Source organism: Mchenga conophoros, linkage group LG7 (genome assembly GCF_057382185.1).
Source record: "Mchenga conophoros isolate Kocher_MC1m ecotype Shallow Benthic linkage group LG7, M_conophoros_male_GT1.1, whole genome shotgun sequence".
Classification (NCBI taxonomy): Eukaryota; Metazoa; Chordata; class Actinopteri; order Cichliformes; family Cichlidae; genus Mchenga; species Mchenga conophoros.
Window position 1 is genome coordinate 48,068,797 of NC_140532.1, and position 21,671 is coordinate 48,090,467.

Genomic DNA, 21,671 nt, shown 5'->3' on the forward strand with positions numbered 1-21,671 from the left:
CCCACTTTGAAGCTCATCCTAAAAAATGTAACATGTTAGAGAAAAACTTTGCTGTCATTTAATTTGCTGCGTTCAGGAGAAAAAATCAGATTGAATGTGTTTTAATTCTAGAGTAAAGGCTGTAAACTTTGCCCTTTTAACCAGCTCTTCAAAAACCAATGCCAGCTACATGTTTTTTGTAGTTTTGAGGGGGGGAAAAATCACTGCTGGTGATCAGAGAGCCACAATGACAGAGATTTGAAATAACGGCCACGCCGTCAGCTTTCATTTTACTGGCTATGTCCAAACTACAGAGAAGCCCAAAGACATAAAGCCATCATTTCTTAGTTGATTCATTCAATCTTATTTCAGAGCAGTTGATACAATCTGATGGAATAGTCTGCTCTAAATACTGAGCTGTGGAGCTGCTCTCCAGCTGTTGCTTATCCCAAGGTAATAAAAATGGGACAAATCAGCCCATAATCCCTCCTCAGTCCCTCCATTGTTCTTGGAATGATGCTATGCAAAAAAAAAAAAAAAAAAAAGGAACCTTCTTAGTATTCAGAATAACATCGGCGACTGCTGATTTGCCTCTGTGTCATGTTTTGTTTGCTTTGTGTCATCTCCTGTCATTTTAGCGATAGATAATATTTGTATGTGAATTTATGGCGCTTGATCCGTGCGGGTTTTTATCAAAAGGAGAACAGATAAATTTTTTATTTCTTTGCTTCTTGTGGGGTTTTGGGTTGTTTTTTGGGGGGGGTGGGGGGGGTGTCTTTTTTGGGGTTTGTTTTTTGTTATCTGTACTTGTTTTATTGCAGTTTTTTTGCTTTTTAAAAAATAATAATTCGGTGGCATTTCCATTGATTTTGGTCCTTTTAATTGTGTCATTTCAAAGCAGTCCTGAAAGGTGCATTCAAAGGTGGCACTTTATCCAATACATATCCCCTCACAGTGTAACAGGTGAAAATGGAAAGGAGGTTCTATTAGGCTGAGTCCTTTAAGCTATGAAATTAGGGTTTGCATTTGGAGCATATCTTTTGAGCTGATACACATAAGCGTCTGTTCTCTCTCTCTCTTTTTTTTTTTTTTTTTTCTTTCGTAGTGTTGTTATTTGGTGAAGGTGTGTGTACCTTCCTGCACCTGATTATTCTTTGCTCAAGGAGCAGTAATCATCACTGATAATCATATCAGATCATCACTGAGCTCATTTTTTATGGAACAGCATGTTTAATGCACTGAACAGGGTGATGACAGCCCTGAAGTCTAGGACTGGACTCTCTCTGTATATACTTTCTGTCTGACAAAATTCGGGCCCTGACCTCACGTGTGAAAGTGTCAGCTCAATTGTTTTATATTACTTTGGCTTTTCTTAAAAAAGGTTCTGTGTCCTCATGATTTTCTCTCTTTGTGTTTTGCAGGTTTCCCTGATTTTCCAGGGAGTTCTCCCCAGTTTTAATAATGGAGGTGTTGCAATGTGATGGCTGTGACTTCCGAGCCGAGTCATACGACGACTTGAAGACTCACATACAGGAAGTGCACACTGTTTTTCTGCAGCCTGCAGATGCAGATGAGTCTGATTCCCTGAAAGATGAAGATGAAGACGAGGAAGAAGAAGAGGACTATGATGATAAAGATGACAAGGATTATACGCCTCCTAAATCTGGAATGAGTATGCCTACCACATTCATTTAGATGTTGCTGTTGTTTTGTTGAGGATTAGGATCATGTCTGTGTCTGTTATAAAGAAGTCTACAAAGTAAGGTGATCATACATTTTACAAAGTTGGGTAATGTAAAGAGTTGTGGATGGACTTTATCAGCAGAAACAACAGAAAGGGAAAGAAATTACAACAAAATAATTTACTGTTTTCCAGCATGTGTCTAATAATCTTTCTCTTTTCTTTCTTTTTCTTTCTTTTTAGGCCCCAACTCTACTGACAGTCCCAACCAAACATCACAAAAGCCAACAGCTGAAACTCATCTGCAGTTTTATCAGTGCAAGTTCTGTGTCCGTTACTTCAGATCAAAGTCTTTCTTAAGAAACCACACCAAAAAGGTGCATAATGTCATAGAGCCAGATTCGGATGCAAGTGTCTCCTCAAAGACTGCAAAGCAGCCCAGCTACACTGTCATAATGCACAGTGACCATTCAAAAGTGTATTCCTGTCAGTATTGCACATATAAGTCCCCAAGGAAAGCACGGATAATGAAACACCAACTAATGTATCACAACAAAGTTCCTTCGGATAGTGCTGGAGATCCCCCGGAGTGCAATGAAAGCGGTGAGAAATCGGACTCTGCTACGGAGCTCATGAAGGGAACGTTTGCCTGCGAGTGGTGTGACTATCAGACCAACCAGAAGGACAGCTGGACCAATCATGTGGTGAAGGAGCACAGTGACAAGGTCAAGATAGTTTCCTGCATTGCGGAGGTGGAAGAGCAAGCAAGTGCAAGCTCCCCCAAACCGGATTCTCCCTCCTCTTCCCGTGCTAATGTTAGCGGAAAGGAGGAGTCTGTAGCAAAAACACCAGAAAACACAGGGGAGAAGTCCACCTCAGAGATCTCATCCTTTCAATATGCACAGATAAGTGCAGTTACACCCAACAGCACAGGTTCTTCTATCCTATCCAAGAGGTTTGCATCATCCGATGTCCCCAACAGTGCGATAGCTATGGACACCAACCTACTCAATGAGGAAGACTCGAGGAGCAGCTTAGAGGACGATGACGACGACGAAGAGCTGGGTGATATGGACGATCCCAGCTACACTGGAACCCTGTCCGCAGATGCAAAGCAGCTATTAACAGATGAAGATAATAAATTATTGGAAACTAAAGGAATTCCCTTCAGAAAGTACATGAACCGATTTCAGTGCCCATTCTGCTCCTTCCTCACCATGCACAGGCGGAGCATCTCCCGCCACATTGAAAATATTCACCTCTCTGGAAAAGCCACGGTGTACAAATGCGATGAGTGCCCATTTATTTGCACCAGCCCTCTGAAACTAGGCACACACAAACAGAGCCACAATTTTTCAGATTTAGAAACCTTGGACCTGACAGGTGATAGCCCAGGACCTCATAATGACAGCGCAGCAGAGCCAGTTAATGAGGGTAACGTGAGTTCTAAAGTCAATGGGAAAAAGACAACCAGCACACCAAATGACCAGCAGAACCCTCACCGCTGCACCCTCTGCAGCTTCTCCACCACCACCCTGAAAGGTCTGAGGGTCCACCAGCAGCATAAGCATTCCTACTGTGATGACCTCGACTCCACTGTCTTTGAAGCCCAGCTGTCTGACCAGCCAGACTCTGAAGTAGATGCTTCTCCAATCTTCCTACAAAAAACCCAGACCCCCATTTTAGGGCTTGCCACCAAAAAGCCCTTAGTAACAGGGAAAAGAGCCAGGAAGTCCATTAATGACTTGCCTTTGGATTTGTCCTCAGTCAAAAAGAGAACCAGAATTGATGAAATTGCCAGTAACCTTCAAAGCAAGATAAGCCAAAGCCAGCAGGACACCGTCATTAATCTGGATGACATGGATGATGAAGACGCGGGAGAAAATCATGCCAGCGCTGATGAGGGGAGAAACAATGAAAACAACTCTGTCTTTGCTTACAACACACAGCAGCTTTATGCAAGAGACTCTGCCAGCTCTAATGAGGGCAGCAGAATAGGGAAAAGAAAAAGCAACCCTAGGTCCAAGCCTAGAAACATCCCCATATCGCTGACTCTCTCGGACGATAGTGAAAATATCTCCGCTGATGCCAGTGACAGTGCTATCCAAGAGAACATGGAATATTCAGAGGATCCTGGAATTACACGCTTCTACTGCAAACACTGTGATTACCACAACAAGTCGGCTCGTAGCGTCAGCACCCATTACCAGAGGATGCACCCTTACATCAAGTTTAGTTTTAAGTACATCCTGGACCCTGAAGACCAGAGTGCAGTCTTCCGCTGCTTAGAGTGCTACATCGAATACACAAATTACAACGATCTGCACCAACACTACATGGACCACCACCCTGAAGCAAGCAATGTGCTCAACTTCAACCAGCCCCATCTCTTATACATGTGCCGGTTTTGTTCGTACACGAGCCCTAACGTGAGGAGCCTAATGCCCCATTACCAAAGAATGCACCCCACCGTGAAAATCAACAACGCCATGATCTTTTCCAGCTATATTGTAGAGCAGTCCCACAAAAGCAGTGAATCACAGACTCTGAGGGAAATACTCAATTCGGGACCGAAAAATTTTAACTCTCCCACTTCGATGCCCAGGTCCACCTCAAGCCCGGTGCAGAAAGCGGTTTCCAAATCCCCTGAAGCTAGCGCTGACCCAGAACCTCTCAAAGAAGGCAGCAATGTTGTCGTCTACGATTGTGACGTGTGCTCCTTTGCAAGCCCCAATATGCACTCTGTTCTGGTCCACTACCAGAAGAAACACCCAGAGCAAAAGGCGTCTTATTTCCGTATACAGAAAACCATGAAGGTCATCTCAGTGGATCAGTCACAGCCTGTAGCCAACTCTTCGTTTAACACCAGCATGTCTTCGACTCCAAAACAATCAAGTGCAGCAGTTTATGGATCAGATGAAGAAATGTATTACTGCAAGCACTGCGTGTACAGCAATAGATCTGTTGTTGGTGTTTTGGTCCATTATCAGAAAAGACACCCGGAGGTGAAAGTGACAGCGAAATACATCAAACATGGCGCTCCTACCCCTGGATTGATGAAGCTCATGGATGAGCTACAGATTGCAGCACCCAAGCAGTTTATGAAGCAGTTTCAAAATAACGGTCACGACGGATCTAATAACTCGAGCCCCAAACCCGGAAGTGGTGAGAAAGGCGAGGATGAGCTGTTCTTTTGCCAGCACTGTGATTACGGCAACCGCACTGTAAAAGGTGTGCTTATTCACTATCAGAAAAAGCACAGGGAGACCAAGGCCAACGCTGACCTTGTGCGCCGCCACACTGCAGTCGTCCGGAGTCAACGTGAGCGAGCGCAGATGGTTCAGTCCAGCGTCGCCTCGTCTGCCGCTGTCCCAGCTCCTCCAGACCCTGAAAACACTACACCTCTGCGTTCCCTGAAGTGCAGGCACTGTTCCTACACATCTCCCTACGTCTATGCTCTGAAGAAGCACCTAAAGAAAGAGCACCCTACTGTGAAAGCCACAGCCATGACAATTTTACACTGGGCTTATCAAGATGGTATCTTGGAGGCTGGCTACCACTGCGAGTGGTGCATTTACTCCCATGCTGAACCCCAGGGTCTTTTGCTCCATTACCAAAGACGCCACCCTGAGCATAATGTTGATTACACATACATGGCCAGCAAGCTGTGGGCTGGGCCTGAGACAACCCAACAGGGAGGCAATGCAGAGACAAAACATTACAAGTGTAGGGACTGTGCCTTTGAGGCTTGCACAATATGGGACATCACCAATCACTATCAGGCGGTCCACCCCTGGGCTATCAAAGGGGACGAATCCGTGCTTTTGGATATAATCAAAGGAAACGGCTCAACTGAAAAAGCCCAACAGCAGGTTTCCAAAGAGCAGACGCCTCTGAATTGCCAGACTGTTGAAGATGACGGCCCGTTGGTTATTGCCACCCCACCTCAAGAAAGCAATCCCCAGCCTCACCACCCACGCCTTTCCATCTCTAACAATCCTTATCAGTGTACTGTATGTCTGTCAGAGTACAACAGTCTGCATGGCCTCCTCACCCACTATGGAAAGAAGCACCCTGGCATGAAAGTGAAAGCTGCAGATTTTGCACAGGAGGCAGACCTCAACCCCAGTTCTGTGTATAAATGTCGCCACTGTCCGTATGTGAACTCCCGGATCCACGGAGTCCTCACCCACTATCAGAAAAGACACCCGTTGGTCAAAGTCACAGCGGAAGACTTTGCAGACGACATAGAGCAAATCACAGAGTTGCACGAAGGGGACGACAAGTTCAAAACTCAAAGGCAGGGCTACGGCGCGTACAGATGCAAAATGTGCCCGTATACACATGGGACTCTGGAGAAACTCAAAATCCATTATGAGAAATATCACAATCAGTCTGCTTCCGACATGTTCTCTCCTTCTCTGACTCATTTTTCTTCTGGTAAAGAAACAGAGCTAGCAGGTGAGTGCAGCGCAAGTCATATATCAAGTGCAGCAAAAGTCCAGGAGGTCAGTGAGTTGGACCTTGCCCTCTCTCAGTTACCCATCAATAAGACAGAAAAACACGCTGTGTTCAAGTGTCAGCTCTGCAAATACTTCTGCTCGACCAGGAAGGGCATCGCTCGCCACTACCGTATCAAGCACAACAACGTCCGTGCTCAGCCGGAGGGTAAAAATAACGTCTTCAAATGTGCTCTGTGCTCATACACAAACCCCATACGCAAAGGCCTGGCAGCACACTACCAGAAGCGGCATGATATCGATGCCTATTACACCCACTGTCTGGCTGCTTCGAAGACTATGAATGAAAAGGTGAACAAAGTGATGGCACCCCCGCCGACTGAAGGGGACAATTCAGAAATGAGCGAAGATTTGCGATTAGCTGTGGAGAGACGGAGGTGCTCTCTTTGCCCCTTCCAGGCCTTCAGCAGGAAGAGCATTGTCTCACACTACATTAAACGCCACCCGGGTGTCTTCCCTAAGAAGCAGCATTCGAGCAAACTCGGCCGCTACTTCACTGTCATTTATGCCAAAGAACCCGAAAAGACTGCCGCAAGTGCATCAGCAGAGGACGATAAGGAAGTGATAGAGGTCCCGCTCGAACCTGAGCAGGATGGAGATGTGGACTGGCTGCCATTCAAGTGTCTGAAATGCTTCAGGTTGTCTTTTAGCACCGGCGAGCTGCTCTCTATGCACTACAACAACCACCACTGCAACGACTTGAAGCGGGACTTTGTGGTATCTCCTGGTCTCTGGGACGAGGATCCCGATTTATATCGGTGTTCTCACTGTGAGCTTAAGTTCCTATATCTCCCCGCTCTTGCGAAACATCTCCTGAAGCACAATGAGGAGTTTCAGAAAAAGGCGATGAGGCACGAGAGAAGGAGGCAGCTCCTCAGCAAGCAGAAAGCCACAGAGCTGCCTGAGAGCAAACAGGAGAAGGTGAGCAAACATAGTCGTCCCGAAATCTCATCAAAGAAAGAATTAAGGCGTAATAGAATTCTCTACCTACCATTAATGTGTGTGATGGCATACTGTGATTTACATGAGAGTCACATACCAATGCTCTACCTGTGTTCTTCATCTTCTTGTAAGATGGAAGCTTCCTCCTGTTTTTTTTTTTTTTTTTTTTAAACAACCATTTGTGGCATTGTGCTAAAGCTAATGGGTGGCTTTGCCCCTGCACTTCATTGGCAGTAAACGGTAAAAGTAATGGTAGAAGAAGCTACCTTTAGAAGATGCTATTTTGTGTCTCCTTCCAGGATTGAACCAGAGATCTTTCGCTCATTGAGCCAATTTGCAAGCTGCTAACTGTGCATGATGGGGTGATTTGATGATCTGCCAATTAGTTTCATATTAACTTCATGTTAAATTATAGAACGGTAATATTCTGTAGTTTCTCTTGTGAAAATTGTAAACCAAGACTAAAATAATGCCGTCGTCTGACTGTGGCAGATATGTTGGCTTGTGGAAACCATTCACACAACTCATGTTAAATTAGGTAGTTATGGTGCTTTAATGGCGTGTATTTTTGTTATATATTATTAAATAGGACATTTAAAAAAGAAAATCTTTCCTTTTCTGTGCACAGGAGAGTCCTGTAAATAAAACTCCCATCGGATTCAGGTGTAACTTCTGTGTAGAGATACACCCAACCCTCCGAGCCATCTGCAACCACCTTAGGAAGCATGTCCAGTATGGTGAGGTCAAAGAGGGGCATGTCAAGGTAAGAGAAGCTGCTTTTAAAGCTTCTTAAAGATTAGATTAGATAGAACTTTATTAATCCCTCGGGTGGGTTCCTCTGGGAAATTCGATTTCCAAAAAAGCACAGCACCGACAGAAGTTACAGAGTTACAGAATATTATATATATATATATATATATATATATATATATATATATATATACACACACACACACACACACACACACACACACACACACACACAGTGTGTATTATATATATATATATATATATATATATATATATATACACACACACACACACACACACACACACACACACACACACACACACACACACACACACATATATAAAAACACCCAGCACGCCCCTGCGGGCGGTTTATCCTTCAAGCTCGGGTCCTCTACCAGAGGCCTGGGAGCTTGAGGGTCCTGCGCAGTATCTTAGCTGTTCCCAGGACTGCGCTCTTCTGGACAGAGATCTCCGATGTTGTTCCCGGGATCTGCTGGAGCCACTCGCCTAGCTTGGGAGTCACCGCACCTAGTGCTCCGATTACCACGGGGACCACCGTTACCTTCACCCTCCACATCCTCTCGAGCTCTTCTCTGAGCCCTTGGTATTTCTCCAGCTTCTCGTGTTCCTTCTTCCTGATATTGCTGTCATTCATATATATATATATATATATATATATATATATATAAATAAAATATACGAAGGGGATAAATGGAATAAATAGGAATAAAAATACAAGTGAATTGCACATTTCAAGTATTGAGTCTATTGCACCGTTGACTATTTACAAAAGGTATTGCACAGTGAGGTGAAGAGGCACTACAGCTTAGTTGTTCCCCCCTCCTTTGTCCTCCTGTTTCCCCTCCCTCTCCCCTCCAGGGAGGGGTTAAACAGTCTGATGGCGTGTGGGACAAAGGAGTTTTTAAGTCTGTTAGTTCTTGTCTTTGGGAGAAGCAACCTGTCACTGAACAGACTCTTCTGGTTGTTTATGGCCGTGTGCAGAGGATGCCTGGCATTGTCCATAATGTCCATCAGTTTCTTTAATGTCCTTTTCTCTGCCACTGTCACCAGAGTGTCCCGCTTCATGCCGACCACAGAGCTAGCCCTCCTGATCAGTTTCTCCAGCCTGGATGAGTCCTTCTTTGCTGTGCTGCTCCCCCAGCACACCACAGCATAGAAAAGTACTCCAGCAACCACCGACTGGTAAAACATCCTCAGGAGCTTCCTGCAGATGTTAAAAGACCTCAGCCTCCTGAGGAAGTACAGTCGGCTTTGGGCTTTTTTATACAGGTGCTCTGTGTTGCATGACCAGTCCAGTTTATTGTCCACCCACAGCCCGAGGTACTTGTACTTGTTGACCACCTCCACCTCCTCCCCCTCTATCTGAACCGGCAGTGGACCTGCTCTAGACCTCCCGAAGTCCACAACCAGTTCCTTAGTCTTTGAGGTGTTGAGTTGCAGGTGGTTTGTGTGCTTATAATATATAGTTATATTTCTTGCGTCAAATAAATACTATAGTGTATATTCACTATCCATATCCTATATAAAATAAGTCGTTATTTAAAATGTGTGGCAACAGTAGAAGTAAGTCGTTTGTCAAATATATTAAACAAGTTATTTTACTATTAAGAATATAGAATATATTCTTATAAGAATATCTTGCCTTCTTCTTATTGTTCTCATATTGGGCAGCAGGGCATTAGTGTGCTTTAGGGGTTAGAGATGATGAGCCAAACATCAAATATCTGCAGCATCATATTTATTGTGATGTTATGACTCTTTTAAACCTTTCCTTTTATAAATCGTGACCACATATACAGTACATGTAATTTATTCCACTGTGCTAATGTGATATCAGTGTAATATCCTCCTAACTATATTTCAAAGGCACATTTTTTTTCCGGTCCCCTGTGCTTCTGTATTATTTTCCATCTCTCATCCTCCTAGCACTGCAGTGATCTGTTTTACTGGACTGGGGTTCTGTTTCCCATTTTGTTTATTACTGACAGAGGCTTCTGGGTAGACAGTCTGTCAGCTACCCCGAGAGAAAACAAGCAGTGCTGTCCCATTGCTGTAGAGAAGCAGGGGGGTTGGAGTGGTGAGCCATAACTTTTAGGGCAGTGGCGGGTAACCATTCGAACATTAGTATTCCAGTGAGGCTGCCAGTGAGGGGAACAGGCCTAAGGACCCAATGCCTCACCCAAATGGAGGCCTGGATCTTCCATCAGACACTCGGTCTCTCTTTATGTGTCTAAGACGCCATGTTTTCCACCAACGAGAGTGATCCAGTGAAAAAGCACTGTATTCGTTTTGGTAACGAGGTCATAGTGTTCAAAGATGGGAGTTAAATTCGAGAACAGCGCTGGTTTCTCAGAGGGGAGCGTGAAGAGCAGACTGACGGTGCATTCAGGGACTGGATGGTAAGGCTGGGGCTGTGGATGCCACATCTTATTTATGGATTCACAAAGTGCAGGGTCAGGTCCTTCTACAGAAAGAATGAGTTTCCTTGAGGCAATAAAAAAGTCATGGTGATCGTCTGCCTGCTCACGATGACTGCTGCAAGCAGCCTGCACTCTGGCAGATGAAGGGAGGGGGGGAAAGAAATGTTTTTCCAGTTCCTTTCAGTAATTGTTGGTAGAACTGCACGGTTGCAAGATCTTTGTTTTTAGAAAAATTTGTCTCGATTAGTCACCCCGAATAAATGCTTATGGTTGGTTACAGTTATCACACTTGATGCATGAGGCGAGGGGATGGGCTGGAATTTTTCTGTCATATTCTGCTAAATATAAGCCAAGTGCGGTTTCTCTCAACCAACACACTGAAGAGTTTTATGTCTGAGTTAAAGTTAACCAAAGTGCTGATCTTCAGATAACACAGAGAGATGGAAAGAAAAACAGGGGGGGTCAAAGGCAGAGTGTGAGAAACTGTAACTGAGGCCTAACTGACAGTGACTGCATGGATGGAAGCAGAAGTGTTAGGCAGCTGCTTAACTGTCGCCTGTATGCAGATAATGTAGTAAAAAATAACTGTAGGTGCTAGACTTGAAGCGATATTTATATTAAAGCGATCTCTTCATTTCAGCATTCAGCAACCACATGAAAAAAGGTGTTGGCAGATAAAAATCAGCATGAACTGAGAGGTTGCTGAACATCTAAGACCTTTCCTCTTTTTGCATTGCAGCAGGAAGTCAGCGAGGTCCCCCTGATCCTACCTTCCGAGAGCCTAACTAATGGCAACATGGAGGGGGATGAAGCTGCCGAAGTCGACGGCCTGGAGAGACCTGGAGCCACGCCCAAAGATTCTGATGATGCCGCTGTTACCGTGGAGAACCTGGATCCTGAGACAGACGCTGGTGAAGGAAGGGCAGCGGCCTTGGTGGCCGCAGCCAGGGCCGTAGTGTCAGAGGGCCAGCTGAAGCAGCGGCTGGCAGCAGGGGGTCACCCGTGCGCCCAGTGCGATCGAGTCTTCATGTCCATGCAGGGCCTGAGGTCCCATGAGAGGAGCCACTCAGCCATGGCACTGTTCAGCAAAGAAGACAAATACAGCTGCCAGTACTGCCAGTTTGTCTCGCCCTTCAGACACAAGTAAGTGGGGAGGATCGGGGTTTGTGACTGACACCTTTAACACCGCTTCCACAGTGCTGTCCCTTGTGTGTACTGTGGTACTGTTTTTAAAGAGTAGAGCGCAGTAAATTGACACTTTGGCTGAGGCAAGCACATATTCACCATATTGCTGTGTTATCTGTTGACTCTCCTTTGAACATTTTATCTTTCCTCACTTTCCAGTTCTTTAGATTTTTTGCTTTTCATTAAGATGAAGTTTTAAGATTTAGTGGCTGTTTTGCTTCTGTCTCCTTTTAGAATAGTGCAAAGAAAATCCAAATGCGCATTTATATACACATAGGTGCAGATTTTTTAAGACAGAGACTTTATTTAAGTGGGGGAATTTACTTGTTACTGCAACACAAGGGACAGGAAGAAAAAATGAATTAGAGTGATATTAGATAAATAAAATTAATTAAAATTATATCCAGGAATCAGTGCTTTAGTGTGACTTGGATACACCAAACTTTCCAATTTTAGTGTATTCTTTTTCTTTTCTTTTTTTGTAGAGGAGTATGTGACTATCAAACATTTACAATCTCAAAATATGTGTAAAATTAGAATTTTCTGGCTTTTGATCAGTTTTTCACATCTGTGAATCGAAAAGAAGAAATACGGTCTCTTGCATGCCACCAAAACGAAGCCTGTGTCCGATGTTCAGAATTAGGTTCTGGAAAAGCAAATTGTCACGTATTTAGACAGATAATGGCCACTTGTCGTTAGAAAAATTGCCTTAATGTTAGCCCTTAAGCAGGGGAAGTTTCATAACGATCGCCATGCATGCAGGATGAATGCAAAGACCATTTTCTTTAAGATGTCAGTCCAGCTTTATGGGGAGCTCTTACATGCAGCTACTTCTTGCTGAGAAGCTTCTTCCTGTTATTTGGCTATTGCTAGTGCTGTTTGGCTAAGTGGCTGGATTAGCAGATGCAGCCTTGAGGAAGTGCGATCAGTGTTAACCTCAGCGATACACATTGTGCACCCTGTGGTATTTGAATGCTCTGACTGTGAAGCAGCATTACTTGGAAATGTTTAGTTTGCGTTAGCAGTCACTTGGCAGGAGGCAGTGAGTCAGACATTAATCTATTAAAAATTACAGTTAAAAACGGATGAGTGGTTTGAACCCTTTGCAGCCCCAGTAAGCGGTGTATATTTAAGCTAAACGCCTCACCAGCCTTTACACCAGCTGCTCTTTAGATCAACTAGATGTTAAAGTCATTTTGTACAGAGCACAGTTTTACACCTTATTCTGTTTACCCTATCACAATCCCTTTGAATCTTCAATCTTCTCCAAGATTTCCTGCCTCCTAGGAGAGAAAGACAAGCATTACAAGCGAGGCAGACATTTTTTTTTAATTTTTTTGGTAGCGTGATTTGTTTTATCCATCACAGAGACACAGAGCGAGAGGGGAAAGAGAGAGTCCTCATCTCCTCTGAGCTCCCAGGTGTAATCCCTCTGTACTGTATGTGCCCTGACCCAGAAAGAAGCCGCATTCCCATGCCACCTAGGAGGCTGGCATTAAAAACACAGCTACCGTCCCCACAGGCACTCACACACTCATTCCCACCAGGGGATTGTGGGTAGATGAGTTCACCCCACGGCTCCTTGTTCTGTAGTCATTGGAAATGTGTGGCTGTTGTTTGCGAGGTAAACAGAATCGAGCGCTTTAGACGCCGCTGAAAAGAAGAAGGGAAAAAACCCCCGCTGTTGAAATCATCAAAGTGGATGCTGTAGAGCTGCTTTCTCTTTCTTTCTCGTACTCCCGTCTTGTCACCGTCTCTCTCTCTTGTCCTCATTTCATCCATTTTTCTCATTTTATCCTCTTATCTCATATCCTCCCTTCTGTGTTTTGCTGTTGTTGTTGTTTTTAACTTCTTTTTTTTTAATTTTGTTTCATTGCCAGTCTGGACCGACATGTGCAGTCTCACCACGGGCACCACAAGCCCTTCAGGTGTAAGCTCTGCCCCTTTAAATCTGCCTACGTGAGCCGCTTGAAGAGCCACCTGCATAAGGCACACACAGGTAAATAAAAAATAACACAAGCAGACACAGAACATTGTCACATACAGCTGTATCTCTGACTAACAAGCTATTCCTAGACCCATATACCTACCAACTTCCTGTTTATCTTCTCCAAAAAGATGTTCTGTGTGATTATCGAGCACAACTCAACTAGTGGGTTAGCCTTAGCAGCATTTTAACCATTCACTAAATCCAGGGATTTAGTTTGAATTCCTATTTTAACACTTAAAGGCCAAGTGAGCATTTGTATTTTTAATATTATGTATTAATTTAATTCTATTATTAACATTTTCTTCATTGGGGAACCTAGCATGCTACAAAAGTGAAGGTTTACTGGCCGTTGTGGCATAATGAGATTATTTTTGTTGTCGAAGGAGCCAGACAGCAGACAGCAATTTGAATTCATGTTAATGCAAATGTGGAAAATCTCCACCTGAGCTATCAAAACACAAGCAAAATGAAGCAACCTTGAAACTGGTGAGGCAGATAAGCTAGTCCTACGGAGGATTTGAATAATACTTTGAAGAAAAATCGCTAAGATGTGCTATATCCGGGATGTCAAATATAAGGCTCGGGGGCCAGAATCTGTCCAGCAAAGACTCCAATCCTGTGAGGCTCTGGAAAATGTGAAATGTATTTTCATATCTTTTATAGGTTTTCCTAATGATAAAGACCTCCACCACATGCATTCACACTACACCAAAATAGTCAAAAAATGTATACCGATTCCACCATCAGGCCGGGGTCTTTCTGTGTGGAGTTTGCATGTTCTCCCCGTGTTTGCGTGGGTTCTCTCCGGGTACTCCGGCTTCCTCCCACAGTCCAAAGACATGCACTTAGTGGGGATAGGTTAATTGGTTAATCCAAATTGCCCATAGGTGTGAATGTGAGTGCGAATGGTTGTCTGTCTCTGTGTGTTAGCCCTGCGACAGACTGGCGACCTGTCCAGGGTGTACACCGCCTCTCGCCCTATGACAGCTGGGATAGGCTCCAGCGGACGCGAATGGATGGATGTATACTGATTTAACTTTTTTTCAGTTTGTAATAAGTCAATCTGATCTGTAAAGGTCAGAAATTTTACAGTGGGTCCATAGTTTACAATTTATTTCTTACAGTTTAAGCCCAAAGATTCCTTTAATTTGTTATGGCTGCAAGTGTAGTTAAACCTCTTTACACTGACAGAAAGAGCAGGTTCACTGGTTAAGATCAAAGTCTGACTTCCCCGCTCTAGATCTTTGAGGCAAACCAATGTTTAGTTACATTCAATAAGTGGAATTGTGAAAACAATCAGCATTGAATGTTTCCATTCACACTGCTTTTGTATTGAAGCTACCAGGAATTTATATTGAAGATATTCTTACTAGAAATAGTTCAGTGCTGTGTGGCAAGCCAGTGTTAGAGTTAGATTTGGATCAGGATGCTGCTTCCTTTTAAGATGTTAAGCAAATACATTTAACAGAAGCAGGAAATACAAGGCTGGAAATCCCCATGGGAACATTCAGAACATCAAAACCAAAAATTCTAAAGTAAAGCGTGCACCAGTGTGCAGTTAGATGCTATAATAGAGCATAAAATAATAAAATGGGTCACTGTATTGGGCTTCAATTTGTAAATGAGAGATAAGCTGTGATAACCTCATTGTAACCTTTTGTATTTTATGAAGTACTCTTTTTGTTGGCTCACTAACCTGCGCTGAACGCTTTTTAATGAACCAAGGATTACAGTTTTTATGAGCTCTTCGTTCAGGTGCAAATTCAAACTTTCAAATAGCAATCAAATCAAATTTCTTCTAAGTCTAAAATATGGGACCAGCTTCAGCATTTTTGCTTGAAGTTTAAGAAGCTTTAATAAACGCTGTAACGCAGGAGGAGCCCTGTTGCCAATAGGTTATTACATTTGCTCCAGATTTCCTCAAAGGGCTTTGTTTGTGGTCGGGGATGTGTTTATCATCACCGCTTTCATTAACAAATGCTCCCTAATTAGCTATCTAGAACCATGTGCAGGTCTTTGCAAGCCTGGTATGTATAATACTTCTGTGTTGATGTAAAAATCAAGTCCAACGCCTCATGATCCTCAATATTCTTCCAGGTGAGCAGCACACATACAAGTGCTTGTCCTGCCCCTTCACTTCTATGACCATCAGCCAGCTGAAGGAGCACTCTCTGAGAGACCACGGTGAAGTCTTGACCCTTCCCAAACTCCGAGCAGCCAACCAGGCTGCGCATGCCACCCTCAGGCCCCCCCGACCGGCCAGTAATCCAGAACAGACTCCCATAGCACCTGATGGTATGAGATCATGCGTAATCTTCATTAAGCATTGTTTTCTTCGGTTTGTCTCTGGGTAAAAGGAACAAATTATAATATTTTATCTAGTGAGATTTATAGGTGCTGGTAAGCAGCATGCTCCTGGCTCACCACAGTCGACTACAGCATTTTCCAGCTTTGAATCTTACATTTAATGAAATTCACTGCAAAGAAGTTATATAGAAAACTGCAGGAGCTCATGTGTAATGTTTTTTTTTTTATAGTCAAATAGGAGTCAGCATGAAGTAGCTGTCACTGAGGGTGTATGCATTTAACTGTATAACTGGTTGCCAGGGTAATCTCAGGTGTCTATATGGGGTATCATTGGGAAACAACCTCTCACACCCAATCACGTCTGTCGAAACACACATTTCAGTCACTTGAATGTCACGATCCTCCCATCCCCGAAGTATCAGACATTCTCAATGTATGCTTGGATATGCAGGCAGGAAAGTGCCGTCACATTGAGGGGGAATAGTGTTAATAAAATTAAGCGGGGATGCCTAACAAGCATAGCCATCTGTAGAAGTGAGTCTGGTATTCGTGAGTCATGCATTCATGTTGGAGAAATGCTTTAATGTAGTACTGTGGCTGTTTAGATTTGACTACGTAAGACACTGTTTTTCCACAGAATATGTTCAGACGGGGACGCGCCGTGACTCTAGGCTGGTGTAGAAGTAAACCCCTTGATGTAATCCCATGTTTGAGGTGTTATAGTGGCTTTGCAGCGGCTGCTTTAGCTTGCAGACTGTTCTTGGCAGCAGCTGTCACCTTGCTGCTGGAGCTGTGGAATCTTCCCTGGAGCTGAAGCGGGGCAGCATTCCTCAATGCACCATCCACCACTGTCAGCTGTGCCCCACCAAGACAAATGAAGCATTGAGAGAGCAGGGCTGACATATTGAATGTCTCTTTACTGAGCCAAACTAGCTACCTTCAGCTGAATGTCTGAAATTCAAACAGAGGGAGTTTGTCTTGTTGGCAGGGTGTCTTGAAAAAGATTTCCATTTGATCGCCTGTTATTAGCGGCAATGTTTACTTGAATTTCTTGGAAAATTCCTTTTAACAGTTGTACCTGGCAGAATTATGAAAATAAAACCAAAAGGTCTTTGAAATCCAGCCTCATCATCACTTTTAGCAAAATGGCAGAGCAGGCGTATTAGTTTGATCCACACCATATCTCGGTGACTACTAAACTGCTATACACGCTCATCATCCCCGCAGGATGTATAATTAATAGCTTTAGGAACTCTATAAAGCAAAGGATTAGGTTAAATTTTTCCTGTGCTTTAGTTTATGACCAAATACCTGCAAAGTGAGTGAGTTTCTAAAGGTTTCAGCTGTACTTACAATGTGTGTTAGCTTGCAGGTAACTCCTTTATGACTTCCGTGTTAGTTTTTCCAATTTGAGGCCGACAGCTTGGCAGTTAGTGTAGACAGCCGCTATCGTAAAGTTTTCTCCTCCTTTCCCTTAACTTTCCCACACAGGTATTCCATCTCTAATGCAGTACAATAAATAGTTTTAGCCCTTAATGAACAATTTAAGAAGCGACGTCCCCACCTAACTACAGAATCTGCTCTTCATCTTCCGTCTCATCTCCATACCTCCTCCACATCGCGGAGAAGATATTACAGGAATTAATCAAGCGTGGCGCTGTTTAATTTAATAGAGCTCTTCCGTCTCCTCTGCCTAAGTCAAAAAATGGATCTCAAGAATTTTGTAACAGCAAAGTTTCAAAGAAAAGTTGTTGAGTTTTTTTTTTTCCCCATTCCCTGCTTGCTTTCGCCTACTCTTAGTGCTGAATGAGGTATTTTTCGCACGGAGAGATACTCTGTTAGTGTCACTGTAGTTTATTTATTGATGTGTTGGAGGCTCAAACTAGGACGAGAATATGAGCCGGCTCGATGATATTATAGAGGAGGGAAAGAGGCAGGGTACAAAATGACAACAGTCACAGTTACACTTCGGCGGGGGTGTGAGGGACATTTGGTGTAAGCACATCTGAACACCTCTTCTTTACAGAGGCATGAATCATATATGGCCCTTTTATTCAACGTTATGTATTCTTTCTATCCACTTACTGAAGACTTTATTAGGACCACGTACCTTTTCGTATGTGTATCTAAACAGACACTTATTTTCCAGCAGTGTAGTAGCACAATCTTGCTGATACACGTTAGAAGCTTGTGTTAGTGGCATAATTGTCAGTTCCAGACGGGCTGTGTTTTCGAAGCTGCTGATCTCATGAGATTTTTACACAGTCTCTTAGAGTTCACTACTGAGCACCTCGATGGCAGTCGGATATTGTTTGAATGCTACAGCCTATCGGAGGACCGTCGCTGACCTCACACATCCCTTTATGATACAGTTAACCCTCTAATAGCGACATTTAAGCATAGTAAGTAAGTAAGTAAAAGATTGCACACTGGTTTCATTAAAATGACACAACCGTGCTCCTCGGTGACACCCCCCCAGTCACCAGATCCGAGTCTAACACCTTTGGTATGTGGCGTAAAGTGTGGTTCATAGCATGCAGCTGACAAATCTGCGGAAATTATGCGAAGCAATCATGTCGGCGTGGAGGAGAATCTCAAAGGAAAGTTTCCAGCATTTGTGGAATCTGTGCTGCAAATAACTGAGGGTCTGTCGAGAGCAAATCGAAGCTTTTCCCAGTGTTAGTTATGGCGCTCATAATAAATTCCCTGGTGTAATGTTTACTCTAAAAAAAATATTAAATGTTAATGAAATGTAATCAGACTTCTTACATAAACTGAACAAAACTGGGAGATCAATTGATCCAAGTAGATAAAGTAGGTTAAACTCCACCCTGCTGTGCAAAAAAATTCATCAGCTCGACAACTTCACCGTGCGCTGGAGTCAGTCGGTGACTGATGATGATGATGAGTTGTGGTTGGAGGGGTTACTTGGTGAGGGAAGAAAATAATCAAGTCCTGCCACCTTGTATACAAATCCTGTCCTATGGTAAAACATAGAACATCTAAAGATAAAACGTCAGTGTAAAAAGCGATCTTACTTGCCAGACGTTACATTTTCCCCATGTCCGCATACACTGCGTCACCTTTTATTAAACCCTGAGGTTGTCTAAACGCCTCCGCCTCTCCCTCAGATCCGTCATACCTGGAGCCAGTGGATGTTCGTCAGCAGCTCAGTCATTACCAGCTGGCCTCCCGCAGTCAAATGTCTTCCAGCTCGACACCTGGTGGCTCAACGGTGGCCGACAATCGTCCTGAGAATATCCTCACGTGCGAGTTCTGTGAGTTCAGCTCCGGATACATGCAGAGTCTACGGCGTCACTACAGGGACCGTCACGGTGGCAAGAAGCTCTTCAAGTGCAAAGACTGTTCCTTTTTCACCTGCTACAAGTAAGTGAAAAACAAAATTTAACAGAGAAACGTAGAAAGATGTGCACACGTTGCACTTAGTATTGGCACATTTGCAGGTGCTCATTTAACTTCATAAAGTCTGAACCGTCAAATAATTGCCTGAAAATTCACTTTTTTTTGGAAACTGGAGTGTTTACTGAAGTTTCTGACTATTTTTTTTTTTAAAGAAATTAAATATTTGCATATATGAGTTTTAATTTCCATCATTTTTTGCCACAGTTGGCGCTTTTGTGCAGTTTACTGCTTAAAAACATATTCTACAATGTATTCAGCTTTTTCAGGAAAACAAAAATCTCACTTTCGTCTTAATTCACAAAAACTCTCGGATCAAATATGAAAACCTTACAGGGTCTGTCTGTCTTTTAATCTGCCTCAGGAATACCTTCACCATGCACGTAGAGGCGGGTCACTACAACAACATGCCAGAGGACCTCGCTAAAGACCTGCGCTGCCCTCTCTGCCTCTACCACACCAAACGCAAGAGCAACATGATCGACCACATTGTTCTGCACAGAGGTACGCTGCCTTCAAAATGGAACCGGCCACATAGCATGTTTTTCTGTTTTTTTACAAGTCAACTTTATTGGTGGGTCATGCTGTGGGAGACTGGTTTTCAATGCTGTGGCTCAGGTGGTAGAATTAACCTCAGGGTCAAAGGGTCAGTCCGCGTGAATATTGGTTTTTTTTCTAGCACTTACCATTTAGGAGTGAAACCAGCTACAAAAGGAAAGGCGTGTGTTGTGGTGAGATCTGAAGACCTTTGGTGTCGGCGCTGCGGCCAGTTTGGCGAATGTTTGCTAGCTCTTGAGTTGTTCTTTAGCTCTTGTTCTTTCTGTGTAGTAAACAGACATGAGCCATCAGAGATATCAATCATCTTATATAACTGCCGGCAAGACCGAAAAACAGTGCATTTTCTAAAATGTCAAAACATTCCTTTTACAGCAAACGCCATTAGATTCAAAGTCGGCGTCATACTGCCTGTGCTGGCATTTGCAGTGTTCAACATGAGGGAGACGGTTAAATGATATTTGAGTCAGGACTACTACAGTCAAAGGAAGATTGTTATTTCCATCTGCTGTAATTTATACTTGGCGGTATGCCTCGGCTGTGGAGTAGGACAGCACAGATCCCCCGTGCAGGGGAGAGCAGGCGTTAGCGTCTGTAGATATGACACTGATGAGAGACCCAACATGAAAGGAGCTGGTGTGGAGGTGGGTTGCAGCCACAGCGAATTGTAGGCAGGCTAAAGCGGCTTAAATAAACACGCCCCATGTCAGATTTGCCAATCTGATACATAGAGGTTTCTCATCTGAGCCGTCAGCTGATGTGGGCTAGCACTGTGGTCAGCTGATCTGCCGGAACTGCAGCTGAGCTCGGCTTGATGGACAAGGCAAACATTTAAATTTCTCCTGACAAGAATGTTTTTCATGTATTTTTATCACGAGGAATAAAGACACACCAGTAAAAGTAACGGTAACACAAGCGATACCAACGGTCTTTACATGTTATGTGGAGCGTTTTTCTTGTTTTTCAATAGTTAAAGCATCACTTTCTGTAAATGAAAGCGTTTAAAGTGACAGATAACAAAAGCAAGCAAAGAAAGTGCGACTGCATTTATAGTGTTCGGGTACTTTTTATGATAGAAAGCTTTTACCATCCACTACCTGTATTTCCTCCTTACTTTCTCCCCGTCACTCTCTCCTCTCACTCCACCAGAGGAGCGCGTGGCTCCATTGGAGGTCAGCCGCTCCAAGCTGTCGCGTCACCTTCAGGGCCTGGTTTTCCGTTGTCACAAATGCACCTTCACATGCTCCAGTGACCAGGCCCTGCAGCTGCACCTGCAAAAGCACGCTGAGATCAAGCCCTACCAGTGCCAGCTCTGCTATTATGACACCAATAGACGGATCCAGCTAGAGGACCATCTACGCCTTGAGCACAAGGTCGGTTGGAGTTCACGTATAATGGTGTGGTGTTCAAGTAAATTCAAACTAGTAGTTCTGAATCGTGGTGTCGTTTGGCAGACGAGAGAGTCTTGCTTTTCACTGTAAGAGTGTCTTAATAAACATGTTTGTATTTAATTATTGCTCTTCTCACTTGGTGTAACGTGAGATGTTCATCACTGAAACACTGAATAGTCTTACTCGCTCTCAATGTGTAAAGACGGAAAATCTAGTATTATAAAAACATTACACACAAACACACATTCATTTTTTTAAATATTAGCATTACATTTAAAGAAATTAAGCATTTAAAAAACACATTAAGCATTTAAAATACAGATTGTTATTTGGCAAGAAAAGGAGTTTCACGTTAACGCACCAAAATCCAGTGGAAATGGTACTTACAGTACAATAAAGCAACAGATCAGGGGAACACTGTACAGTTGGCAGTTTTCTGGACCCCAGGCAGTGTTGCATAAAAGTACTGTACCTCCTAAAGGGAGGAAATGAGCAAAATACTGCATT

The 21,671-nt window shown here is 43.6% G+C and overlaps 1 protein-coding gene across 2 annotated transcripts in view; it reads left to right on the forward strand.

The window, feature by feature from the left end:
• The window catches only part of znf462 (zinc finger protein 462), a 56,489-nt gene that overhangs the window by 25,426 nt on the left and 9,392 nt on the right, over positions 1-21,671 (forward strand). For both annotated transcript variants that reach the window (XM_085279781.1, XM_085279782.1), the window contains exons 2-10: positions 1,401-1,651; positions 1,904-7,101; positions 7,751-7,885; positions 11,056-11,459; positions 13,382-13,500; positions 15,589-15,786; positions 18,930-19,185; positions 19,583-19,722; positions 20,923-21,146. In XM_085279781.1, the coding sequence (XP_085135907.1) occupies positions 1,441-1,651; positions 1,904-7,101; positions 7,751-7,885; positions 11,056-11,459; positions 13,382-13,500; positions 15,589-15,786; positions 18,930-19,185; positions 19,583-19,722; positions 20,923-21,146 (6,885 nt within the window). In that variant the 5' untranslated portion in view covers positions 1,401-1,440. The remainder of the gene's footprint in view (positions 1-1,400; positions 1,652-1,903; positions 7,102-7,750; positions 7,886-11,055; positions 11,460-13,381; positions 13,501-15,588; positions 15,787-18,929; positions 19,186-19,582; positions 19,723-20,922; positions 21,147-21,671) is intronic.